Source organism: Salvelinus alpinus, chromosome 24 (genome assembly GCF_045679555.1).
Source record: "Salvelinus alpinus chromosome 24, SLU_Salpinus.1, whole genome shotgun sequence".
Taxonomy (NCBI): domain Eukaryota; kingdom Metazoa; phylum Chordata; class Actinopteri; order Salmoniformes; family Salmonidae; genus Salvelinus; species Salvelinus alpinus.
Window position 1 is genome coordinate 24,626,775 of NC_092109.1, and position 27,818 is coordinate 24,654,592.

At 43.9% G+C, this 27,818-nt stretch overlaps 1 protein-coding gene and 1 long non-coding RNA gene across 4 annotated transcripts; one reads left to right on the top strand and one right to left on the bottom strand.

The window, feature by feature from the left end:
* Positions 1–6,940: 6,940 nt before the first annotated feature.
* Positions 6,941–27,476, bottom strand: LOC139552379 (dihydropyrimidinase-related protein 2). 3 transcript variants are annotated; one of them, XM_071364090.1, is made up of 15 exons: positions 27,158–27,476; positions 26,363–26,767; positions 15,299–15,387; positions 14,894–15,078; positions 14,121–14,285; positions 13,824–13,885; positions 12,950–13,030; positions 12,777–12,845; positions 12,532–12,652; positions 12,213–12,369; positions 11,705–11,846; positions 11,333–11,503; positions 9,956–10,135; positions 9,553–9,727; positions 6,941–9,141 (listed from the first exon to the last, which is right to left on the bottom strand). In XM_071364090.1, exons 2-15 carry the CDS (start codon positions 26,618–26,620, stop codon positions 9,050–9,052), a joined length of 1,947 nt encoding a protein of 648 aa, XP_071220191.1. In that variant the 5' UTR covers positions 26,621–26,767; positions 27,158–27,476; the 3' UTR covers positions 6,941–9,049. The 3 variants fall into 3 exon arrangements, with proteins under 3 accessions (XP_071220191.1, XP_071220190.1, XP_071220192.1); XM_071364089.1 differs by having other exon boundaries at positions 26,363–26,772; XM_071364091.1 differs by lacking the exons at positions 26,363–26,767; positions 27,158–27,476 and adding an exon at positions 24,073–24,210.
* On the top strand, positions 23,296–26,040 carry LOC139552380 (uncharacterized). Its single transcript, XR_011670422.1, has 2 exons — positions 23,296–23,986; positions 24,107–26,040. It is a non-coding gene; the product is annotated as an uncharacterized lncRNA (long non-coding RNA).
* Positions 27,477–27,818: the final 342 nt, after the last annotated feature.

The following is a 27,818-nucleotide window of genomic DNA, read 5'->3' on the forward strand; positions in this document are numbered from 1 at the left end:
GGACAGTTTTATCTCAATCTCCTCATTCGAAGACTCAATCATGGGCACTCTTATTGACAGTTGTGGCTGCTTTGTGTGATGTATTGTTGTCTCTACCTTCTTTCCCTTTGTGCTGTTGTCTGTGCCCAATAATGTTTGTACCGTGTTTGTGCATGTTGTGCTGCAACCATGTTGTTGTCATGTTGTGTTGCTACCATGCTGTGTTGTCATGTGTTGCTGCCTTGCTATATTGTTGTCTTAGGTCTCTCTTTATGTGGTGTTGTGTTGTCTCTCTTGTTGTGATGTGTGTTTTATCTTCTATTGATATTGTATTTATTGTAAAAAAATTTAACCCAGGCCCCGGTCCCCGCGGGAGGCCTATTGCCTTTTGGTAGGCCGTCATTGTAAAGACGAATTTGTTCTTAACTGATTTGCCTAGTTAACCCTCCTGCTGTGTTCGTTTAATTTTAATTCATTCTATGTTCCCGGTCCAAAATGACCGCCCCCATTATAGCTGATTATAAATCCATAATAATACATATATTTTCACCTAATGTTGTGTTAGATCTTTTTGTCAACTTTATCAAAAGGCGCTCCACCCACTTGTGCAAAATCTCTCTGATCGCTGCCAGCTTGCCTTGTTGACGACGGCCTGGTCTTGTATCACGGTTGTCGAAGCGAATCACCCGTGACAACATGTGAAATGTCTGGAATGACATAGTGGCACGAAAAATTGCCAGACCAGACTCTGCATCCCATATACTGGTGGTAGGTTTGTTTCTGGATCTGTACACGCCGGCCAAAATCAAGAGACCCATATATGCCTGGACGTCTGTCTGGTCTACCTCCTTCCAGTAGTCTTTGTAAACACGTCTCCCCTCCAAGGTGGTCATGTTGATCACTATAGTTTCGATTGACTCTGTCAGGAACAGTTCGAAGCAGGATGTTATGTCATCAACCCGGGATATGGCGTATCTCGTTGGCCCTGGGGTAATCCTGATAACATTTTCAGCCGACAGCCGACCTCTCCTCTCAGGTGGGGATGAAGACCAGGACAAATTCCCATTCTTTCACCGGAATGTAACAACAACCTCAGCAGGGCCCTAATCCTCATCACTGGATTGTTCCACATCGGTTGGTTCTTGGTCTGGATCAGTTGTCTTCAACTGGAAGACATCGGTTGTCTCTTGGTTGAAGTTGTCTTCATCTTCTGACACTTCCTCCTCTAGTGCACCTTCACTGTCAGTTTCCTGGCCTCTCTCCTCCTCACCAGTGTCATGATCAAGAGCCTCACATACGGTATATTGTTTGGTCATTGTGCTGCCACAGAATGAATTGTGAGCAAGGCCTCAAAAAAGCTTTATATACCAGAGCTGTGAGAAAAGTTCTATATATTATTGAAACAATGTTGCGATTGTTTGTGAGAATGCCAACAGGTGTGGTTCCCTTGGGGGAAAGATTCTATTGTGGAAAGGTTCCCGTGGGGGTTGCCATGGAAGCCAAGAAGGGGAGTGAGGTGTGTGTGTGTGTGTGTGTGTGTGTGTGTGTGTGTGTGTGTGTGTGTGTGTGTGTGTGTGTGTGTGTGTGTGTGTGTGTGTGTGTGTGTGTGTGTGTGTGTGTGTGTGTGTGTGTGTGTGTGTGTGTGTGTGTGTGTGTGTGTGTGTGTACGTGGGTGCGTGTGTTCAAACACACATGCATGTGGAAGTCTGGGAGAGGAAGTGTGTCCATCGGATGAACTCAATTTTATACACTAATTGTAGTCTCTCCCATTCATTTCTAATGACCGTTCATTTTTGACCGGGAACACCACAGGTGTACAAAGTTAAATAAACCACCCAAAATGTAATGAAACCTTATGACAATCAGATTAAATTAACTACACTTTTCAGAGAGAGAACTTGTAAATCGGTCCAATTTGACCGAAACACAGCAGGAGGGTTAAATAAAGGTTAAATAAAAATAAATAAATAAATAAAAACTGACTTGCTTAGCTACATTATTATTATTTTTTAATACCAAATTATTATAACTGTTACCGTGTTACCTTCAGATGAGATCTAGAGCAAAACAACCAACATGTGCATGTTCGTGAGGGTCTCATCTTTTCACAGAGGGGTCATATCAGTGTGTAGCCCAAACTGTCTGGCCTCTATAGACAGAAGTTGGCAGATCCGCTCAAGAGGCTTGGGGTTGTCGAGCAGAACGGAGAACACCATCTTTTCGTGAATCTCATTTTTCCATAGAGGGTTCATAATAATTTGTAAGGCCAAACCGTTCAGACGCTACAGACTACCTATTTTCGGGATGTCTCATGGTCTGACAAACATCGCTCTAGCTCTGTCACCTTTCACCGCAGATGCGGAAGTGTTACATAGGCGGATGTGGTGAATTGAGACGCATCCGATACAAAAAAAAAGATATCTCTAGCTTAAACTGACACATTTTTATGGGGATTTTGTTATTATGCTAATTAGATGTATGCGTTGGCGTGGCCATTGACCTTCGGGGGAGCAGACCCCACTGCCTTTGTCCTTGAGAGCCCGCTTCCTATCCCCTTGATGAACTGTAAAACTTGCTGTCGGACGTAAGCCAAGTCTCTTCTTAAATCTAATTTTAAACCTAACCCTAACCTTAACCACGTGGCTAACCTTATGCCTATTCCAAACCTTAAATTAAGACCAGAAAGCACATTTTTGTTCATACATTTTTACAATATATAGCCAATTTTGACTTTGTGGCTGTGGTAACTTGTGGAAACAAGACAGGTCGGTTGAGGGACGAGCCTTGCGTACTAGGAACGATGCCATTTGAAGTGAGACAATGAGCATTAGTTAATACTCACACAGTCCCGTTGTTTGGAAACTATATGGAAAGGGTAAACTCCTAAATTATTCAACAAAAATGCTAAATGAAATGATACGCTAAGATACAAAACAACACGATAGATAGACACGGTTGAAAACTGTATGCCTATCTCTACTTGGCATCTATCACAGACAGTTTAGCTATTAATTGCTGACCCTTTAATGCTAATCTCTGCTGGTGCAATACAGATAACCACAGGTGTCACAATAAACAAATCAAAAAGGGTTTCTGTAAACATAAACATAATTTCAACACATTTCCTTTGCTTCAAAAATGGCTCAAAAATGTACCTACTTTACCCTAGGTACACTTATTCTTGCCTCTCTAACCCTTTATTTCCTTGCTGTCCATAGATTTATGTTGCTGTCTCCATTTACTCCTGTAAACAGACTAGGGGACATACTGCCATCTTGTGTCATGAGAGTGTACTTGTGCTCACAGGACTGAGCTGCCCGGTGTTCCTGTGGGGATTTCAAGTTGTACAGTAGCCTACAGTGCATGAGCTGAATAAGTAGAGGCACCATTGAAGAGTATTGACCATTCAGTAATGTTTCTGTATGTAATTTAGAGTGGAATTGTTTGGAATTGTTTGACTGATTTGTATGTTTAGCCTTAATATTTATGTATCTATATTTCCTACTCAAAAACATTGATATTCTCAGTAACCTTAATACACAGAGCACTAGGGCTAAACTTAAACACTGCCAAATCAAATGTTCCTATGAAACATGATCAGTGGCCATGTGTTGTGACCATTAAACAAACTGATATTACCACAGGTGAGGAGAGGAGGGAGGGAACCCATTCTACCTCCTAAGGTCAAAAGACAACATTCACTATCACACACACAAAATGCCAGAAGCTGAGCTTTGTTTTGTTTTATCCTTTAATTCTTTGAAATCATTGTTTTTACATCACCATCCATGGGATTTGACACTTTCCATAGAGAGCAAGCATCCTCAAAACCCCACAGCCATCAAGACAAACACCATCACACAGTTACTTTCACAATGGGAGGGGGTTAGGTGGAGGGGGGAGGACAGGGGTGCGGGTGGGATTTTAACAGCATTAGCAACCTCAAACCTAGAGCTCTTCTCTCAATCTGCGTTTCGCTTACATCACATATTAGCGTAGCATAGAAAAATATCCAAGCTGACAGAGCAAGAAGGAGGAATGTGTGTGTCTATGTGTATGCTTTCATGTGTGTGTGTGTATATGGAGGGGACACGATGGCGAGGCCGGCGTTGACAGCTGGTTTATAATATCTGAGTCAATGCTTGAGGCATTGTGCTCCACCACAGCTGCAGACAGCGCTGGGTGCATGGTACCCACTGGGCACAGACATCTATTCCACGTTGGTTCAGCGTAACTTTATTGAAATTACATAGAAACAACATTGATTCAACCAGTGAGTGCCTAGTGGGTAGATATATGTGGCCTTGTAGAGGAGTTCTGGGTAATTGCTATCATGTGAAGCTTGTGGTGCCCTCTTAATGACACAATTCAGGGCCCACGAATCATGGGTCAGAAGAAGCATGTAGATCCCACCCAACTAGCCAAAAGATTATACACAAATGGTGACACACTGAAACTGGGTGAAGTCTGCAGCAACAGTTCATTTTAGAAAATGGGGGTAGGGAAGAAAACAAGTGTGAGTGAGGGTGTGTGCATGTGTGTGTGCGTGTGTGAGAGAGAGAGAGAGCGAGAGAGAGGAGGGAGTTCTATAGTGTGCATGGCTTCCATACAGCTAGTCTGCCACGGACACTATGTTATTCTAATAGCACCAGGTCTGGACGGGTTGCTATGGGTAACTTACGATCTGACAAGCGTTGCCATGACAAACAAAAAGTGGGGCCTGGAGGGCCTCATGGTCAAGGCAATGTGGCAACAATGGAAGAGCCAGAGAGAGAGGAAGAGCGGGGTGGAAACAAGCAAAGACATACTTTAAGTCTCAGGAGGACTCATGTACTCCTGGCTGCCAAAATGTATTTGTGCTTCGGCAGCCCCCTTTCCCCCCTCCCCCAAATCAGAGTGAAAAAAAGTCCAGTCCATGGGAATAGAGGGATGAATCATTTTAACCCTGCGTCACCCTCTGTTTGAGAGATATGCATTCCAACACTAAGCAAGCAACTAGGAGACTCATGCTGAAAAGATGCCAATACACCGGCCAGGGTTTTTCATTGGATCGAGAAGAACATCTGGAGAATCAACGATCTTAAATATTGTTAGTGATCATAGTAAAAATAATAATGACAACAATAATCATGATAATAATAATCAAAATCATAGTCATGATGACCATAATATCTCAATAAGAATGATACAAGAAGAGAGGAGGTAAATGTAGACTAAAGAGATTTTTTGCTCAGCCATGTACTCTACACGTGAGGACGAAGACTTGTCCTAGCCCTAATCTCACATGGCAGATTTGACAGTTTTGTTGGAGTATAAGCACTGGAGTGGCCTGAACCCTGCCACCTGAGTGATTGAACACTAACAAGCAGACAGCTCAACACCACCTTCCCTCCCATCCCTGTCTCATCTCATTCCCTGTAGGCAGTGACACTGACGTGTCAAACTTTCATTTCCCTGCTATGGATTCCATAAACACAGATACTGTTACTACCTTTTAAGAGCTTCCTACGAGACCTTAACACGGCCATGAAAACCAAAGTTCCAATGTGCTGGAAGGACATACAGACACCACTTGTTCCGTGAGTGCATGCGTGCAAGTGTGTGTGTCTGTGTGTGCATAACAGTGTGAGTGAGTGTTTTGCTCTGTATTAAGTCATGGAGAGGAAAAGGCGAAGACTGCAGAACGGCAACTTTTAGGCCAAGATCTCACCGACGTGCGAGTGAAGGAAGAAAAACAGCTGGAGGACTGCTTTGCCTTAATGAAAACCAGACCGTGCAAAACGAGTGAGAGCGAAGGACCAATACTGTCGCTCCAGGTCTGGGCCCAAAGGAGTGGTGCACTGAGACGTGTGTACGTGTGTGTGTGTGTGTGTGTGTGTGTGTGTGTGTGTGTGTGTGTGTGTGTGTGTGTGTGTGTGTGTGTGTGTGTGTGTGTGTGTGTGTGTGTGTGTGTGTGTGTGTGTGTGTGTGTGTGTGTGTGTGTGTGTGTGTGTGTGTGTGTGTGTGTGTGTGTGTGTGTGTGTGTGTGTGTGTGTGTGTGTGTGTGTGTGTGTGTGTGTGTGTGTGTGTGTGTGTGTGTGTGTGTGTGTGTGTGTGTGTGTGTGTGTGTGTGTGTGTGTGTGTGTGTGTGTGTGTGTGTGTGTGTGTGTGTGTGTGTGTGTGTGTGTGTGTGTGTGTGTGTGTGTGTGTGTGTGTGTGTGTGTGTGTGTGTGTGTGTGTGTGTGTGTGTGTGTGTGTGTGTGTGTGTGTGTGTGTGTGTGTGTGTGTGTGTGTGTGTGTGTGTGTGTGTGTGTGTGTGTGTGTGTGTGTGTGTGTGTGTGTGTGTGTGTGTGTGTGTGTGTGTGTGTGTGTGTGTGTGTGTGTGTGTGTGTGTGTGTGTGTGTGTGTGTGTGTGTGTGTGTGTGTGTGTGTGTGTGTGTGTGTGTGTGTGTGTGTGTGTGTGTGTGTGTGTGTGTGTGTGTGTGTGTGTGTGTGTGTGTGTGTGTGTGTGTGTGTGTGTGTGTGTGTGTGTGTGTGTGTGTGTGTGTGTGTGTGTGTGTGTGTGTGTGTGTGTGTGTGTGTGTGTGTGTGTGTGTGTGTGTGTGTGTGTGTGTGTGTGTGTGTGTGTGTGTGTGTGTGTGTGTGTGTGTGTGTGTGTGTGTGTGTGTGTGTGTGTGTGTGTGTGTGTGTGTGTGTGTGTGTGTGTGTGTGTGTGTGTGTGTGTGTGTGTGTGTGTGTGTGTGTGTGTGTGTGTGTGTGCCCAGACCCTCACAACATAACACTGCACACTAGTTAGAAATACAATACTCCATGTCTACTTTCAAGCTCAAATGAATAGTGTTCAGCCTTAGGCCACTAAGTACAGAATGACACTAAATAGCAGAAACAAGTACGGTTAAAAACCCTAAAACATGAAAACATTTCCAACATATTAAGCATAGATTTTTTTACAGGAGCACTACCAGTGGAATACCAAAGAACAACATCTGGCACCTTTGTATCGGTTAACACTGGCTATTTTACATTTTTATCTTACATCCTTCTCTTACCACAATAAGAATAATAACAAATCAAACTATCAGGTTCAGGCACATAAAGAGTTAAAAGGGAAATGGAGTGGATGAATAGAAAAGAGGAGGCCGGGAGCAGAAAGACAGTGAGTCTTCTAAATGCACTGGTTGGTACTGGGACATTCTAGAACAGTGGGAGGGATGCTATCTTACAAGCATTTCGCTACACCCGCAATAACATCTGCTAAATATGTGTATGTGACCGATACATTTGATTACCTGCAACATTGTCAATTAAATGGTCTATGGATCTTAAAGATCCCATAACAAAGAGGGGTCACAATACCCTTCAAGCCAGGTATATGGGCAGTGGACACATACTGTACTACAGCGTAGCTGAGTACAAGGAGTGTGGCACCATCTTGCGAAGAGGGTGAATTGAATGAGGCTATAAGAAATTGGGCATTCCCTAGTATTCTGACCAACATCTTTCTTCCTTCCCTTCCACCCGGCTACACTCCTCCCAACATCCTAACTTTGAGTCACATCTCCTCTCATGGAAGTTCCATAATGGCCTCTCCCTGGGAGACAGCGCTCTATTCCCCGCCCGCCAACACCTTCTCCTACTCTACTGGATTTTCACACTTCACAAGCAGCTTTCAAATATGGGGCATGTTTTTTTCATTTAATCTAGAATCTAACAAAGCTACGGGTGGGATGACATGAGGTGAGCACCAGTGACAAGTTCCTCTTAGGTTTTCAACACTATAGTGGTTTGTTTAACTTATACTAATTTCATGTATCATCGCGTAGTCTGGGGACGAGGACAGCTTACTATCAGCTTGCAGTGAATTTCAAACGATAACAATGGACGGTTTTACAGTCTCATAATAATTTTCCTTATAGCAACAAGTCAATAAATGGTGTTGATCATAGCCAGTGCTGAACTGATCTTAACAGTGTGGGAGATGAAAATCACACTGGAGGGCGAAGCTGTATAAACAGTAGAGAACAAAGACAAAGCAGACACAGACAGTGAACATACCAATTGAGGAAGGCATATTAGCATCTCCATGTTCACTACACAATTTTAGCGCAACTAATCTAATGTGCCCATAGACGGGTTGGCCGACAACGTAACCAAAGTTATGCGCACGCATCAATGTGGCCGGAAGGCGTGCATTGTTATGATTCTGAACGGACAGATAGCGAGCAACAATGACAAGAAGCTGCCATGTAGGGAATTGTAGGTGGCTCGTTTCAGCTCGTTGAATCTTGTTATTGATACCATGTCTTGTTTCAAGGTGTTTTGACAGGTGTCATGTCTATGCTAATATGGCTCAAATTCGCTAGCTAGCTAACCTTACAACTGTAACAATGTATTTGAGAGACAAATGCTCATTGTGCAAATGTATTTATGTTTTCAATAAACATTTGGAGACTAAATATAGTTTACATGTTGTCAACAGTCTAAGCCAACACTGTTTGTTTTGCACAATAGTTGCACACACGTCAATTTTGTGACTAAACAACCAACCCGTCTATTATCTGAAGGTAAAACACAAGTACAACATGCTCCCCTTGTGTCTCCATACTTCATTCACCATACATCCAAAATTAAAAAAGAGGGACGGAATGGACTTCCTCTATGCAAATGCAACAAGCACCGTCTTGACCTTCTGGCCGTGTTAAAACTGCTCAGTCTAGTCTCACTTCAGCCCTCCATTATAACATGAAAATAAAAAACAAAACTGAATGATACATGGCAGGTAGAAAGTACAGTATAAAACACTAAATAATACAGTCCAAAGTGCTCATATAAGGAGTGTTGTTTTTTCATATTTTTTCTTCAAATGAGGCAAATCATTTTTATATGTGTCTCCTCTAGGGTGGGGGATTTGGGGGTTGGGGGGGAAGGAGTCGGGGAAAGATGTAGGGAGCGTGAGAGGGGTTGAGAGATTGAGGAGGGGAGATTCGGTCAGGCACTGTAGCTAGAGGGTTTGCCTCCTGGTGGAATGGCCCCAAGTCCCTGATGCCCCTCCCCTCAAGCCCTCGTTTCCCCTGGTGGCCAATAGGAGTGGTTAACCCAGGTTGGTGATGTTGGCCCTGCCACCGGGTGGCGCCACGATGCGCTGGGTGTTACGTCGAGGAAGATTGTCATCAACTTGAGCACCTACAAGTACAGAAGAGGAGGAAGATGTCAATATCACTGGATTTTCATTGTTATGAAAAAGTTTATCATCAAAACTATAATAGTGCGCAACTATTATGTGACCCTGCTGGTCATCTATGAACGTTTGAACATCTTGAAGAACGATATGGCCTTAATGGCCATGTACTCTTATAACCCGGCACAGCCAGAAGAGAACTGGCCACCGCTCAGAGCTTGGTTCCTCTCTAGGTTTCTTCCACCATGCTTGTACATCTGCATTGCTTGCTGTTTGGGGTTTTAGGCTGGGTTTCTGTATAAGTACTTTTGCTGACATCAAAAGGGCTTCACAAAGACGTTTGATTGATTGAGATATAATGACAGATACTGTATCTCTAATGAATGGATCCATTGATCCACCCAGGTGTTCCTCACCAGATAGGCTGAACCCTGACTGGTGCAGGTTGCGGACAGGCTGGGCACCAGCTGCTGCCTGCTTGGCTGGAGAGGTCTTGGCAGAAGAGGCAGGAGTCATAGTTTTGGGTGTGAGTGACACCTCACAGACAGGCCCGTCATAGAGGCCTCGGGGAACTCCCCTCAGGTCAGCCAGCTGGAGAACAGGGAAGAGGCAGAATCAAGAGTCAAGATCAAACAACCTAAACCTACTGATAGTGGAATGCAACATCCAGCTTGTCAGCAAACAACGTAACATAATACAGGGTATCAACAAAGTCTGTAACCCACTCCCCTAGTTACATCAGTAACACTCAAGCTGGTAATAAAACACAAAAATGCACAACACAGCCCAGAATGACACAGTTCCATAACAGTGCTGTACCCTGCTGCGAGCCCTTATCCTCTTGTAGACGTAGTCAGAGAAGGGCTTCCGGGCAACGAAGCGGCCGCACCCCTCGGTGGTGTGGAGGTTCCCCTCCTCCAGGACCATCTTACCCTGGCTGATCACCACCAGGGGCGCGCCACGCACCTCCACGCCCTCAAATATGTTATACTCCACATTCTGGAAGAAAGGGGGAGAAGAAATGTAGTACAGTAGATAATGTTTTCAATCAGACCAATATTTCCATATATCAATCAGCCACTTATGATTTGTGTGAGTTGATTGGTGTTCAGTACTAGTGTGGTGGAACTCCCTCCCTCTCCATCCTGTGCCAGTGGAGCAGTTGTTTTATAGTGGGCCAATGTTCAAATCATTAACAGTTCCCTATGTGTTTTTCAATGGTTAGATAAATGGCAATTGAAAACCCTTCTAGAGAGAGCGTCATTGATGTGCTGGTGAGATTTGAGTCTCTCCAGACAACAGACCATTGATGTAGCCAGGCAGCGAGGAGCAGAGTATTACAAGGCAGTTACAACAGGGTGTGTGCAGTGGAGAGCAGTGTGACCGCCTAAAAGCTACTGGCTGACTAGGCAATCTGGTGGGCTTCACAGGGCTTAGAAACAGCATGAGGTCACACGGAGGCTGGACATCCCACCTCACACGCACGAACACACCCCTCTCTCTGAATGACCAATTTTACACATTTAAATGAGTCTATTTCCTGACCAAACAGAAAGAAAGAAACCATAGAACACAGAGAGCTAGAGCAATTAGATTTCAAAAACACACATGCATACAGACTGGCACATACAAACACACACACAGGCACACATACAAACACACACACACACACACACACACACACACACACACACACACACACACACACACACACACACACACACACACACACACACACACACACACACACACACACACACACACACACACACACACACACACACACACACACACACACACACACACACACACACACTACATACACACACAAACAGTGTGACTTGCCTGCTAACAATCAGAAATTAGATGTTTCAGTACTCTGGCAGAGTTTGAGGATGACATCACTCCCCTGAGTCAACATAAGGCCCACGCCCTAGTGCTGGGGAACCCAACCAATCATATGTGGTCAGGAGTAAGATGACCATAAAAAGACCAATATGGAGAGTCATTTCATAGAACTATTACAATTTAACCTATTATGTTCACTTCAATGTTTAAAGATGAACAATTTATTTTTGGGCATTTTCCCAAAGATGAATCTGTGGTAACGTGTAATACCATATGGCTGGATATAGAGTAGATTGTGCCTTTCTGACTGTACAGTATTTGTGCGTAGTGAGTGTGTGACTGGCTGACCGAGTTGTGGCTCTTGGCTGAAATGATCTTGATGACGTCTGGGTCCCAGAGTACCAGGTCAGCGTCAGAGCCCACAGCGATGCGGCCCTTACGGGGGTACAGGTTGAAGATCTTAGCAGCGTTGGTGCTGGTGACCGCCACAAACTGGTTCTCATCCATTTTACCTGTCACCTGGATGGGCCAGGTGAAAACAGAGACCAGGCGGTTAACTTTGTGTTGTTGGGACATGTGAGTGTGTAAGGTAAAAATGTGTACAAATACAAATACACATACTGTACACTATATTTACATGTCAGTATGTTCCACTCTAAGTACCGTATGTGAGAATATGTGACTGTATTGTATAGTATATAGTATGTATTCATTTCTCACCACACACTTGTCCCAGATGAGGGACATTCTCTCCTCAGTGCCGTTGGTACCCTCGGGGATGAGGGTGAAGTCATCTTTGCCCACGGCACGCTGGGCAGTGTTGAAGGTGCAGTGGGCACTGCCAGTCACCTGCAGGTCCCCACTGGAGAGGAGGGCACAGTGCAAGAGATTAGGATGATGGAGGAGACATTGAGGGGAGCAAACTGAGACTGTGACACCTGGGGTCATATTGGGATGATTGTCCTATTTGATATTGTTACCATGATAACACTTTACATCATGAATATGGGTATTTGTCCTCATAGTCCAATCCAGTTTTTATTTTATTTAACCTTTATTCAACCAGGCATGTCAATTAAGAACACATTCTTATTTACAATGACAGCCTGGCAAGAGGCAAAAGGCCTCGTCTGGGATTTTTTTTAAACAATCAATGTAAGACGAAACGGACAACCCAGACAGAAGACGCAGGCTTGGTAGTGTCAAGGCATTGAGTTAGTGCTCTCACCAGGAGAGCAGGGAGCTGAGATAGTCGGGCGTGGTCGGGTCTGGGCTGAGGGGTGGGGACGTGATGAAGGCGGCGGCCTTGGCCCAGTTCTTGCTCCAATAGTGTGAGCCGTCTGTTCCCAGGCTGGCAGTGATTGGCTCCCCGTACACCACAGTGCCTCCAAGGCCAATCAGAAACATGATGTGATTACAGATTTAAATGATGTTATTGACGCAAACAATATGGTGCCTCTCCCTTCTTTCGGTTCACATGTGTGCATCTTCCCTTCATCTTTCTGTATGTTTTTATCCTAGCAAACATCCTAGAAACAGTGTCTCACCCTTCTTCCTGGCCTGAGCGATGACATCAGCAGCACTCTTGCTCATCACCTTGGTGATGTAGAGGGGACAATTAGTCTGATTGGCTACTGTCACAGAGCGGTTGACAGCCTCCGCCTCCACCTGAAATAGACACCCAAGGTTCAAAGGTCAAGGTGACCTTGCAAGGACACATTTAGGAAACATAAAGGGAAGATAAAAACAGAAAGAGGTAGGAACTCTGAAGTCAAATGCTGATGCATCCTACCTCTTCAGGACGGCTCAAGACGTGTCCCTCAGGTCCAGTGATTCCCTGCTCCAGAATACGACGCTGCTCCTGAACGGAAAAGAACAGGCATATTTAAAAATTGTCCGGTGTTAGGTATAGTAAATAGGGTTTTATAGTCCAGTAAATGGTGTATTGTTAGCCCCAGGTCTTACCTCAGCCACGATGTCTCCGTTCTCAGCATGGACCTGAGCAATGGCCCCCAGATCCCGGATCACACTGAACACCTCATAGACCTACAGAAAATAACCACGTCAGCATCATCAGACAACCACAGATGGATCATAGAACAGAAACACAGACAAACTTGGCATCTTGTCATGGTTTTGGAAAGTTAATTGAGCGTACTTGTAATACCAATTTCACACACACAGTATGTAAAACTCATACACTCACAGATGCATCAGTGGTAGAACCAGTTACTGATGTATGAGTCGAGTATGAGTCATCGTTTCCCAACAGCCAGAAATTAAATAAAGAGCTATCATAGTTTTCCTTGGGAGACGTGCACAAATTAGAGTGTAATGCTCTGGCCTGGGCAGCCTCCATGCATTCCTCAGGCAGCTGCAAAGACCAACACAGGCTGTTTTCAAAGGAGCCTCGCGTCCAAGATTAATCTATTTTACCAGAGACAGAGACATGGACTGGTGCATTGTTTTATCATCCTTTACACCCTCTGGAGACCCATACAGACATTTAGTGCCTCAGCCTCCCCACCCACCCACCCTCAACTCAGCCCACAGCCCTCAGCCAAGAGCAGAGCAGGCCATGGGAAGCAGCTGGATCTAAGAGGTAGAGTATATGATGGCATACAGTGTAATTTATTAAGCATTCAGTTTCATTTTGCCACATACCTTTTAATAGTATGGTTAATGAGGTGCGAAATAAATTGAATTCCTTTCATACTATATTCTTGAAGATTATTATAACCGTTAATGTTCTTTGTGATGGTAGTGATCGTTGTGTTTCCTGTGAAGCAAACAGGGAGCCAACGTCAAAAAAGCTACCGCATGATAAAGGAAGTCATACCTGAGAGTCAGTAAGCTGGAAAACATCCTTATAAGCCAGATAGACAAGGAAAGAGTTGACACCTAAGAAAAGAGAGGGCGTGTCAGAGGAAGGTACAGGGAGTGGGAAAGAGAAACAAAGAGAGAGACGAAGACACCAATAACGGTTGTAGAAGAAACAGACTGAGAGACCCAACTAGGCTGAACAAACATACATGTTTAAACCAATCTTTGGGAAATGTAACAACCATACATAAAGAGAAAACACAACTAATCTTAACCTACTATAGGATGTCATATGTACTGGGTGTGGCAATACCGTGGTCCTTGACGAGGGCCTCCATCTCCTCCTGAACTCCCTTGTGCCACTCAGTGATGTCCACATGCAGGGAGTAGTCACAACAGGACTTGCTGTCCGCCCACTCACGCCACTGCTCAAAGGCTGACAGCAGGCTGGCCCCGGGTTCCGGAACCACGTGGTCAACTAGTGGACACAGACACATACAATTACTTAGCGAATTGGTCCTAAAATATTCCTTCGTAATGTTAGGGGTGCTTTCAACTATAATATAAAGTAGCTCAGATTAAACGGCTATATCTGGGTCTTGCATCATTTTTTTTCTCCATCAGGATGTACTGTACAGCAACTGTAGGGCTGTGAGATGTGTGAACCATTTACATAGCTGGTTCTGTGGACTCTGCAGTGCTGTCAGCAGGAGTCAGCATTCTGCATGATAGGACATAGCTATCTAACTCTCCAGGAGTCTGTGTGACTGCTGAGGAGGGGAGGGGACCTGAACAGATGGCATAGTGCTGAGGCATCTAAACTCTAGGAATGTTTCAGGCAGGCCACGCTATTACTGAGTAATTACGAGGAGAGTGGATAAACGACTTGCAAAAGGTTTTGAATGTCTCTCTAGTCTACTTTTCACCGCACTCAGCAGCACCTGGTGGCACGCAAGCCTAACACTCTGTAAGAATGGGTCTTTATGGGTTCAGGACTTGGCGCTGCCATAGATCAAGCTTGCACTGAACCCTCCCAATGCCTCTCAAGAGGGGGAGGAGAGAGGGTGTAGGTGGTAGTGTACATACTGATCATGGTGGTGCCCCCTGCCAGGGCAGCGCGGGTGCCCTGGTAGAAGTCGTCCACTGAGGTCATGCCCCGGTCAGGCATCTGGAAGCGTGTGTGCACATCGATACCCCCTGGCATAACCATGCGCCCGTGGGCATCGATGATCTTCACCCCACCGGGCACTATCAAGTTCTCGCCAATTTGTCTGAAATCAGAGGAAGAGAGATAGAGAAAGAGAGAAGGAACAGAAAGAGAGATATAGATAGTTGTAATAGAGTTATCATTATGACTGCACTTACTCTGTAAACGATTCTGTAAAAGCGAACAACGACCATTGTTAGGTGTAATGCATAATAAAGATGGTTCAGAGATAGTTAACCTCTCGGAGGCAGAGGAACCTCAGGAGGTGTTGTTGTGAAACTCACTTGATCTGGCCATCCTCCATGTAGATGTCAGCACAGAAGGACTGGTCATCGTTCACGATCTTCGCCCCTTTGATCAGGAGACGATCGCTCTAGACGATAATAAAAAAAATATCACTATTAGTTAGTAAACACATCCATTTCCTCTTCATTCTCACAGAATTAACACAGTGAAGTAAGTGTTCTTTCAGGAAAAGGCTTTAATGCCAGACACCAGAATGTAACACACAAAGAATGGCCTGAGATTTTATATGACCACCATTTAAAATGAGCTTATGAGGGTGAGTATTGTATTTGGCACCACCGCAGTACAAGCCACTTTCTTTACAGGAAGCATCGGCTAACACTGTGCTATTAACATATTACATAAAAATATAGGATCTTCATTTGTTTATCCTGTTGCAGGAGAACGGAGGAGAACGTTCCAATGCAATGCAGGAAATGTAAAACTTGTAGTGTATTTGAGGTTTAAAAAAAGCTTCTCAGGTTTGTAATTTCCACATTGAAATTTCAGACATGATTTTCCCTTACAAAAGATGTATCACGACCCTGTATTAGAATCCACATAATAATTTACATTTACTGTAACTGCAGGATGTTTTCAAATGTAAGATCCTACATATGTACAGATCCCTAAAATACCAAAGAAAATATAAAATATTTCACCCCCTCCACATCCCTGCTATCCTATCACCCACACCATGGCCAAAAGATGCAGATGACTGCCTCTCTGCTATATTGTCACTGTCACAGCATTATCTGACGTTTTACCTTGTTTTGCTCTGTTGCGTCACACTTATATTAGGCTTTGTCCAAGTGAGTTCTGTGTTGATAAGGAACCACGTGCCCTCCCACAATGTTCATGGTTGCACCAACTGGTTGTGTTGAGATGTCACAATTTATGATCTAGGCTTTTGTTGTAAGTCTCACTCTCTCTCTTTCTCTCTTTCTTTCTTACTCTCACTCACACACACACACACACACACACACACACACACACACACACACACACACACACACACACACACACACACACACACACACACACACACACACACACACACACACACACACACACACACACACACACACACACACACACACACACACACAGACACACACAGACACACACAATGTTTACCAGGGGTGTTTCTACAACAGCTTACTATCTGCAGAAGCTCACAGATAGACAGACTCATCCATCCACTTTGAGGTTGCAGGCTGAGAGGCAAAGTGAGATCATAATAGAGGCAAGATCTGCATGCACATTTAGCCATTAGAGATAAAATCTCTTGATTAATATATTGGGAATTTGAACATGCCCCAAAACTTCAACCTGATTACTGCCTATAAGAGTACATTCTCATTCACCAAGGGAGAAAAGACTTGGAGTGCAGTGATTGGCTGTAACAGTTTGTTATTTTGTTGTTTGATCCTCCCTACAGTCCTCCCCGGCATCATAGTCCCCAGGAGGATGATCATGATGGACAGATCATATTTGATGTGGACGTGAGCAGCAGAAGAGACAGCCAAGTAAGAGTTATTGCTCAGTCTGCCTGAGCTGCCTACGTCACTTGTCTGTTTCCATGGCAATATAACCTGCTGCTTCCCTCACTCTCTGTATCATTGTGAATGCCAACCATAGCATTTGTTACTACGGTGATGGCGACAGGAAACCCCGGTGGGTTTGAATCCATGGGCATGGCAGTAGCCATAGCTTCAGGTTCCATTGCAGTTACACACACACACACACACACACACACACACACACACACACACACACACACACACACACACACACACACACACACACACACACACACACACACACACACACACACACACACACACACACACACACACACACACACACACACACACACACACACAGAGACAGAGAGAGAGAGAGCGAGAGAGCAGAGAGACAGAGACACAGAGACAGAGAGAGGGTGAACAGAAAGCAGAGCTGTAAGAATTAATATTTTAGTTCCATGCACAGATAGTTTGGAATGAATCAGCACCAAGTCTTGGGTGAAGCTCATTCAACCATTACAGTGTGTGTGTGACACAGAGTAAGGGACAGAAAGTACGTGTTTGGGATTGTAACAATAAAGGAGAGCGATAGATAAGAGAGATAGGAGAGAGGAAGCAGGAGTTAAATAGGAACAAAAGACAGATACACAGCGGGGGGTGGATCGGAGCTCAGCAGCAGCTTTTACAGAGTCTAAAAGAGAAGCAATGCTTCATGCACATCCTAATACAGCAAGGGACAAAGTGAATGCAGAAGCAGAACTACAGTGTGCTTATTACAGACAGCTGGATACAGCATGTCGTGACCAGGAGCAAAATCCGGAATATACATCTTCTAATGGATAATTTACTAGCTAGGCTGATACCAACATGGCTCCAAATTAGGGTGAGGAATGCACTGATGATACATTGGCAAGCAGCAAAGCCCGCCTGAGGACACGCCCCTCCGGCATCCTCACCCTGACTGGCTGACAGAATAATGGACATAATAAGGGAGCAATCAGGATGCAGACCTGGTAATCAATCATCCACGCCTCTGTCACCAGGCCACTTGTCTCTGTGTGAGACTTAGAGGGGGGGGGGGGGGACCTGACCCCCTGGCACCCCCCTGCGTTGCCCCAGTAGTGATGGGCTCTTCTCCAAAAGGGGAGTGGCACCATTCTGGTCACGAGGCCTTTAGCATCCTCCACAAACAAAGGCTGCTCTGTTTGAGTTTCAGCAGCTAGCTTGTTTCCCTGCTAGAAACCCTGGCCCCAATCAGAACTGCTTTCCAAAGGGGCTCACAATACCTCACCCAAAATGCATTTGGGCTAAAGAATAGAAAACCCCTCTGTGACATTAACATCCTTTGGTATATTTTCCCCAATAAAAGTGGTTACTTGTTCCCTGCCAGCTAAAAAACATTCTATAAAACACAGACACATACACAGAAACACACTCTCTTTCAAACAAACCCCCAATGAATGTCTTGTTAGAGATGACTATGTCAGGTCTTGGCACATGCATATAAGCAGTTGTCATTTTTGATGACTCATGTGACAGGAGTGATGAACCCAGTCTATTCTCACATCTATTTGGAGCAGAATGCTGTGCTGCAGGGTCTGGCAAGACTCCATCCTGTTTTGGCAACTATTCACTGAACAACTGAGTCATGTGTATGACTATCATTACATCATTTTCTGTCGTGCTATTAGATATGTAAACTGGAAGCCTTTACTGAAATCCATTCATACACACTCTTACAAATATGTGTAAGACAGCCATCATGATATAACAACAATGAATTCAGTTTTAGATACTCATACTTTACCAAAAATGGTAAGAAAAGTTACAGGACAAATGTGGTCCCAAGTAACAACAGTCAAGTGCTTTCAAATTCAATCTGTTGTGGAGTATTTCAGTATATAAATGTGCATGCCTATTCCATGTTTCTTCTTATTTCATCCTACTTAGCGGTTTCTTGTGTTTAACCCCTGTAGGTCTAAGCCCTTAGATCGCAATATCTACTAAGCTAACACATGGAATTGTTTTAAGATGGTCATAAAATGTATTATTTAGCCATTCGATTTTGAATTGTAGGATCTCTGTAGGTATAAAAAATATATACAGTACCAGTCAAAAGTTTGGAAACACCTACTCATTCAAGGGTTTTTGTTTATTTTTACCATTTTCATTTTTTTTAAACTAATATTGAAGACATCAAAACAATGAAATAACACGAACGGAATCAAGTAGTAACCAAAAAAGTGTAACAAAATCAAAATATATTTTCTATTTCATCATGTCTTAAAGTAATGATGGACTGTTGTTTCTCTTTGCTTACTTGAGCTGTTATTGCCATAATATGCACTTGGTATTTTACCAAATAGGGCTATCTTCTGTATACCGCCCCTACCTTGTCACAACACAACTGATTGGTTCAAACGTATTAAGGAAAGAAATTCCACAAATGAACTGTTAACAAGGCACACCTGTTAATTGAAATGCATTCCAGGTGACAACCTCATGAAGCTGGTTGAGAGAATGCCAAGAGTGTGCAAAGCTGTCATCAAAGCAAATGGTGGCTACTTTGAAGAATCTCAAATATAAAATATATTTTGATTTGTTTAACACTTTGTTGGTTACTACATGATTCCATATGTGTTATTTCATAGTTTTGATGTCTTCACTATTAACCTACTATATTGAAAATAGTAAAAATAAAGAAAAACCCTGGAATGAGTAGGTGTGTCCAAATTGTTTCACTGGTACTGTATATTTGAAGATGCATTTGCAGGTCAGAGAAAGTCCCCATTTGCTTGGCCTGTGACGGCCATCAGCATCATGTTGTGGGAGAGCATCTTTTTGATTTTACTGGACCTGAGCCAAACATGACAGTGACATTCCCTGGATAAGAACCAGTTCCAGCCACACACAAAAGAGGATGTGGATAGGGTTTCAACAACAAAAAATGATCAATTAAACTTAGACAAATAATATGCCTATGGTTGTTGGTCAATGTTCATTAATCATCTCTGACCAACTAGTACAGCCCATAAATCTTTGTTAACAAAAATACCCAAATAATAACTGATTCAATTGAGATTTAAGTATAGAATCAGTTTTCAAAATGTCCCTATGCTCAAAATCAGATCTGAACCAATAACAAGCCAAGCAGCAGACTAGAGCCTGGATAGGTTAGACTTACTGTATATCAGAGAGATAGACTGAGTGAGGTAGCATTGATTAGTCCTCTTTCCACAATGTGTGGAAGATCAATCCAGTGTATGATGTGATAGAGGGCTTGGATTAAAACTATACTGATGCCTAAATAAAGCTGTATCAGCAAATCTGAAAATCTAAACCATTAGGCAAAGATGTTCATCTACTGGGCCTGAGCAGCCTTCCTAGATCGAAAACTAATGCTGTCAAATGAGGTAACCAGGCAACAGCATGTGTTGTTCTCTCCCAGCGGAAAACTCCCAGGGAACATGTGCTAGAGCTGGGGTGGAGAAGCATCAAGCATGCCGACTCATCTAAATCACAGATACTGATCCAATTGTTTGTTTCCAGTGGAGGGGAGACCTGGACACCGCCCTCAGACCCCGTCAGGTCTATGTCTCTTGGACCTGGAATTGCCAGTCACCCTGGTTGAAGACTGCAGGAGCTGATGGGTGGCTGTCTGGTTTAAGACACGTAGACTACGACTGTTACTGTACTCTTAATCTCACCGCACAGACGCTCCGATTTAGAAGCATGGATTTTGATAAGCCAACAATCTGACTAAAGATGTACTGTGTAGCCGGATCCTCTTAAAGAAAAAGGAAACATTGCTTGTCAGGAAGCAATCCCAGGTTGCACTGGAGCACCATAAGGCTGAGGTATGCGTGCATCCCAGTTGCTTTCCTTCCCCTATCTTCCTGTGCCCAGCTGGTGAAGTGGATTTAAATACATGCTACCTCACACTGGAGGGTTTATGAATGGGGATATCCTGGATTATATCTTCCAGCATATATGGCAGGTGGCAGGTGGCCCTTAGAACCAAGAGTGTGCTTTGTGTAATGTGTGAACATGGAATGCCCCGGGCCACAGTGCATTGCGGGATTACTGTAGGAAAATGGCGGGCTGGAGATGAGCAGTGCCAGGCTGGACTGTCTTTAGTAAGAGAGACTGATATAACAGGAAGAGACAGGGTCTTCCGGGTAAAAAGGCATCCACGGCGGCCTGCACTGACTCCTGAACTCTTGAGCCCAGAGCCTGGGAACCACAAGAAGACCTCTCTCAGTAAAAGTATTCATGACATGTCAATCCTGCAATAAAGTCCATCATCTTTATACAGGAGCCCTTTCAGTCCTACTCTTGAATAAAAATACATCTAAAAATCTATTTATGTTTCCTTCTTTTTCAACTGTAACTTTGAGTGTGTGTCTGACTGTAAATGAAAATAATCTTATTCATGAGAGAATTGGATGAGTCATCTTTTGAAGGCAGTCCCAGGTGGTGATTTTAGGATGAGATTCATATTTTATGAGGCCCTGAGGTGTGCTGCTCCCCAGTCTGCCTCTCTCTGCAGTCTGCAGCTGACCACTCCAGCTGGTGACGACAGCCTCATACTGCAGCCTGCCTGCTGTCCTTTGTTAGGCCTTTGACTTTCCAATCTCTTCAACTTTGTGTGTGTGTGTGTGTGTGTGTGTGTGTGTGTGTGTGTGTGTGTGTGTGTGTGTGTGTGTGTGTGTGTGTGTGTCTAAAAACAACGACACAATTGGATTAACTTGCAATACAGAAAGTAGCATTCATCCTTTGGGTGTATCTGTGTGTTTGGTTTTACAGTGAATTGTTTAGTATGTTAGATTTACCCTACTTTGTTCTTACTCTGTCTCTTTCACTGGTCCAGAGTGCACATTCTATATCCGTTTAGAGTTAGCTTGATCACTGTTTGGGCTACTATGGCTCCTAATCCTCTGATTTAACACTTTAACAGTTAGGCTCATCATGGAGTCTACTCCAGAACTGGATGAAGACAGAGCCCGGAGCAAGAAGATGAGAATGAATGAAAGAGCTTCTCTTTGACTGTGCACACAGCTGATATACAAACGCAAACACATTCATACACATGGTCATCAATCTACCTTGAAACAGTTGATATGACAGTCAATTAGACCCAGTGACACGCCCTGGCCACTGGTCCTGGGACCGATGGCTACGTTATGGGTAAATTAATGAAATAAACAAGGACAGTGGCGACCTGGATAAGCAGGAGATTGTTGGATTATAAGGGGATTGTGTGGTTCCATAAGTGTGTGTGACTGAGGCTGTCTCTAAGACAGACAGACAACACACAGTGTGCTCACTGCTCCCTGCCACAGGGGTGTGGCACATTAACACACACTGCGGCTGTGTGTGTGTGTGTGTGTGTGTGTGTGTGTGTGTGTGTGTGTGTGTGTGTGTGTGTGTGTGTGTGTGTGTGTGTGTGTGTGTGGACGTGTTTAACTATACTTGTGGGGACCAGAAGTCCCCACAAGAATAGTAAACGAACAACAATTTCACCAACTCGGGACATGTTGCTAGTCCCCACAAGATCAAATGCTATTTCTAGGGGGTTTAGGGTTAGGGTGAGGAGTTCGGGTTCGTTTTATGGTTAGGGTTGGGAGCCAGGGTTAGGGTTAAGGTTAGGTTTTTGGGTAACGGTTAGGGTAAGAGTACAGGTTAGGAGTTAGGGAAAATAGGATTTTGAATGGGACTGAATTGTGTCCCCCCACAAGGTTAGTTATACAAGACTGTGTGTGTGTGTGTGTGTGTGTGTGTGTGTGTGTGTGTGTGTGTGTGTGTGTGTGTGTGTGTGTGTGTGTGTGTGTGTGTGTGTGTGTGTGTGTGAATAGATCATTAGTGAGTTAGGCCTGGCCTGTTCCCTTCACTGAGTAATGCAGTATCCACATAAGCAGGGTGTAGGATATGGCAGGAGTTTAGGGCAAACCTGCTCCAGTTGTGTCAGACTCATCCAGCCTGACAGCTTGCTGGAGTAACCCACCAGGATGCCAGCCAAAGCCCCTTTCAATGTGCTTTCTTTGTCCACACAAAAGCTCATGCACACACAATGAGGAGAGGTGCACTCCCCCCCAAAAGCTTAGACCGTTAAAGATCTTTCTTTAGGTCATATTTTCGATGAATGGGTAGGTTTTATGACATTTGGGCCTACACATGTTTTATAAGGATGTATTCAGGTATCGGATCATTGCAGTGGAGGTCAGAGCCATGAGGGTCAGTAGTTTATTGTGACCACGAGGAGTTCATAGACCAGTGCGGTTTAGTAGAGACTAAAACCTATGAATGATCCTGTTCGGCGAAATCAATATGGAAAGACAGTAGTCTATAGTTTATGTCTCGTTTTTGCCCCTTTCCCTTCATTACTGTGGAAGCTAAGAGACGAGGAAGGAAATTGTAGCTACTGCCGCCCCTCTCCCATTCTTCTTCTCTTTCCATTATCCTATAGGCCTACCGCTATTCTCTCTTCGCCATGATTTCTCCCGGCTCCCGGGGATAATCTGGGGGGAAAGACAGGGATGCTGCCTCACCCAAACCACACAAAATCCGTCAACATTAACGGCCTGCATTCCCTAACCCCGCCTTTGAATAAAACATTTAACCGAATTAACCGAGTTTGCATTGAGCAGAAAAGCGAACCCGACATTGCAGCGGATGGGCGGATGCGAGAAAACTATTGCATTTGCTCCACCCGTTGGCTTGCAGTGATAACCGGCCAGACACCGTTCCCCAACAAAGAACATCGGCGTGGAAATGTAATAACTCGCGACCGCGAAACCTCAGCAGTGCGTTGACTGCCTTTTACGCGTGAAAATGATTCACGGACAACATTTATTTCAATGATAGTTTTACAAGAGCCTTGTGATATAGCTTATTCAAACGTGGACAGTCAACCACAGGCTTACATGTTGTCAAATAAAGACAATTGAAATAATTCCTTGAAATAGATGCTCTGAAAGATCACGTGTGTAGACTCGATTTTATTTATAGGCACCTTATTATTAAAGGCCTATAACCAAGAGCTCGTGCAGAAATGATTTCACAGCTGATGCAAACAGGTCCTTCACCTCTGAGCTGTAGGTCTACCCGAGAGAGCATTCAACTACGGACCACAAGCCTAATTTCACATATGCCTGACTGGTGAGTGGCGAATTTTGTAGGTTAATTAGTTACATGCACAATGTTCATTTCGTTCAATGTAATGAATACATGTTTTCCTAACTCACTGTAATGCGGGGAATGTTCTTCTTGCCCTGATAGCCTTGCCCAGACATCTTCGCTGTTCTGTTCTTGCTGCACTTAGTGGACCGCTATCAATGGAATGGATGTTCAGAATACTGAGGTTCGCCGGGTGGATAAGGCCGGTGTGGAATCGGCAGAAAAAAAATTGCAGCAAAGAGTGGGTACAATTCCAAAAGGAGTCGTGCGTCCTAAAGGGGGAGGCCACCGCTCGCAGAATCTAGGAAAAGAATCGCAGCTCCAGATCACGTCTTCTCTCCTGTTCTCCGCCGATGCACCAAACCTTGCCAGACCGACTCAGACACAGAGGGAGGGAGGGACATATACTCTGGACGAAGCCCAACGTGCATGCGCAGAACCCCGCCCTGATCCATTGGGAAGTCCGGCACTATGCCATTTCCAGTACTAGTAGGCTCCAGCTAGCTACACCACTACTGCCTGCCCTGAATATAAATTCCACGGCATGTGCACGGTCTAGCTGTTGTTGATTCTCTATGGTATGAGTTCAGATTTCCTTGTGTTATTTTGGTTATGTCATCGTTGAAGAATCTGGCGTAAGAACTTCATCATAACCACACAAAAATCATAGATCAACAATACAAAGAGATATACTGGGGCGGCAGGTAGCCTAGTGGTTAGGTAGCGTTGGCCAGTAACCGAAAGGATGCTACGTCGAATCCCCGAGCTGACAAGGTAACAATCTGTTGTTCTGCCCCTATACAAGGCAGGTAACCCACTGTTCCTAGGCCGTCATTATAAATAAGAATTTATAATGACGTGCCTGGTTAAATATTTAAAAAATACTTCTAAAGTATATAAAAAATTATATAAATAATAAAATAAAATGTATGGAAAAGTATCAGATTGTGGGAAATTAGTACATTAGACTACTCAAGAAATGGAAGGTAAACCAGAGGATATTTGTAGAGAGTATTATAGTAATAGATGATCTGTCAGAGGTGTGTGTGTGCGTACGTACGTACATTAGCTTTTTTCTCACCGACCTATAGCCTACACCCATTGCAGAGAGCCCTATGGAACATCAATCTCGGCCAGCTCAGTACAGGAACTACTCCCTCTGATGGCTACTCACCCAGCACAGCACAGGAAGTAATGGCCCATCACAGAGCCTCATGGGGAATGTAGGCAAACTTTACCTGATAATGTCCAGTCCGTTGGAAGGTGATTTGAAGGATATCAGGTTTGTGCTAGCCTTGCTCTGAATTTGCTTTCCCTATAGTCAATGATCCATACCTCAATAACATTAAATAGCCTATGAAACCTTATCCTCTAGGCCTGGTAGGTAATGGCTAAATAACCATGTAATTTTATGCAACTGGTAGTTTATGTTGCAACCCAGTATCCTACAAAATACGGGAGAGGGTGCCGATTCTGAAGGTACCAGATTACGTGTGGACCAGGCGAAATGTGGAAGCTATACCATCTGCAGGGACCAGATTACGTGTGGACCAGGCGAAATGTGGAAGCTATACCATCTGCAGGGACCAGATTACGTGTGGACCAGGCGAAATGTGGAAGCTATACCATCTGCAGGGACCAGATTACGTGTGGACCAGGCGAAATGTGGAAGCTATACCATCTGCAGGGACCAGATTACGTGTGGACCAGGCGAAATGTATAAACTATACCAGTTGACCATGCGCGGTGCTGTTTCACCCATTTCAACCATTTTGTAGACAGGCCCATTGTTCTGTTTTTAAATTATTAGGTTAAAATAATTCCCTGATCGATTGTAATTGATGATGGTAATAATATAAATAATATAATATTTTGGTCATTTTTACTCTGCTGTTGTCTGAATATTTTTATTAGGCTAGAATTTATTTTAAAATGAGCAGTAAACATGTTGAGGCTTATTCACACTGGGCGATGTATTTTTTAAGTATATATTTTGTATCTGCAATTTGGTGTAATATAAATGTATTATTAACCAGGTTTGTGTCAATTTTTCCTAATTTAGAATAATGGTTGTCACGTTTCGAATGTAATTCAAGAGGTCGGCAGAATTAATTGCACTGGCATTGATTGATTGAGTAAAGGCAATAGCTAAATGGTTTGGAAAGCGACTTGACATTTTTTACCGATTGGGAAGTTTCTAGAGATCCCAGTGAACTCCTTTCTGCATGACTGTGTCGATTTATTTCTGCTTTATCTGTGAGAGCCAGACATATATACATATATAGAAGAAAGAAAGAAATACATTTATTTTATTTCATTTCAGCCAGGGTGACATAGCACAAAATCTGTAGCTCTTACCCTGTCATCCAGGTTTTGCAGGGCTGATTTTCCTCTGCTCTCCCGTATCTCGACCCTTGGCTGGGAGATGTCCGTCTGCCTGTCAATGACCTGTCCGTCACTCCTTCTACTGCCCCCCGGCAGTGACTGGAAATCCAACGTCTTGCTGTCGCCAGAACCTTCAACTGGACAGAACATGCCACAGAATTTCTGCCGTGGCATGGGGCTACCCGAGCCCATGTTCTTGAAGAAGGCAGGGACTTCCCCGGTAGTCGACATGATTGCACAGCGGGGTTGACGAGTTCTGATCCTTTGTAGCACTGCTTGCGAATTGCGAACTCGAAGCTTGGACAGCCACCGCCTTGCCGGTTGATAGCGCAGGTGGTCGTCCCTGAACAGTATCAGCGCTGGATGAAAATATTGTTTCTGTCCTCAGTGCGAAAGGGAAGAATATCATACATCATAATTTAATAGGAAAGGTGCGACATTATTTTATCTGTAAAATCGAAAATATCTAATTATTTGCTTCTGCAAATCCAAATATTAGCTTAGCCCATCTCAAGCAATTACACAGAGATGCACCAAATTTTCACTACCTCCTATAATTTTCTATACCCATACGATTTTGAGACCAACTGTAATCTCTTGCACTCACATAATTGCTTTCTCATGTTGATAGAAAATACTATATAACACATAGCCTAAATGCAAAACATGAATAAATGATCCAGTAACATGCCCAGCCTATTAACCTAATTTCTCCCCATCCCAATGCGCAATGAATGAATGAGGTTGAGATATGCTGAGAAGATTTACCTTTAAGATGCGAGCAAACTCCACAGTGTCTGGTAACTGGTGCTCAGATATAGCTGGAGGATATCAGAGCCGTCTGTCCGGAAGTAATGCCCAAAAATGAACAGTGCACTCACTGGCATAGGACAGACAATGCTTTCTTAATCAAATGTAACTCATCTGTTGCCCCAATCGATTAAGAGTAGCCTACTACTTGGAGGGGTATGACGTCAATCAAAAGCCTCATACACTGGTCTGGTCTTAATGTGATTTGCACCGGAGAGGTAGTGAGAAAACTACGTCAATAAATGTAACTATTGGGTTAAATTGTGGCTAACTGAAAACTTCGAATCTTCAGAATGGGGTCAAAAGGCAGTCAGAGCACCTCTGACTTTTCTACGTCACACCCCGCTCAACAATGAAGGGCGCTGTCCCTTCAGCACCATCCGATCCACATGTGTGACTGGGCAAGTATTCTGCACTAGTGGCGCTGAGAGCTCTGGCAGCAGTTGTTCATGTTCTGAATTCTTTCTCGCCTGCTCACGTGAAAAAAACATGACTCAACTATATTCTGAAAATAATTGCATTTTAACTTTTATATATTCTCCTCAGTATCACAAAATCAGACTTTTTATATCAGTGTCCACTGATATTTCTTATAGAAATGAATGCAGATTGTATAGGC

What these genes read in the sequence shown, in the direction of transcription:
- LOC139552379 (XM_071364090.1), bottom strand. Translation starts at nt 26,620, where the DNA reads ATGTCGACTACCGGGGAAGTCCCTGCCTTCTTCAAGAACATGGGCTCG. An exon ending in CTCAGCTCCCTGCTCTCCTG is followed by an intron (nt 11,847 to 12,212) that starts GTGAGAGCACTA and finishes CCTCCTCTCCAG; the next exon opens with TGGGGACCTGCAGGTGACTG. An exon ending in GGATAAGGGCTCGCAGCAGG is followed by an intron (nt 9,728 to 9,955) that starts GTACAGCACTGT and finishes CCTGTTCTCCAG; the next exon opens with CTGGCTGACCTGAGGGGAGT.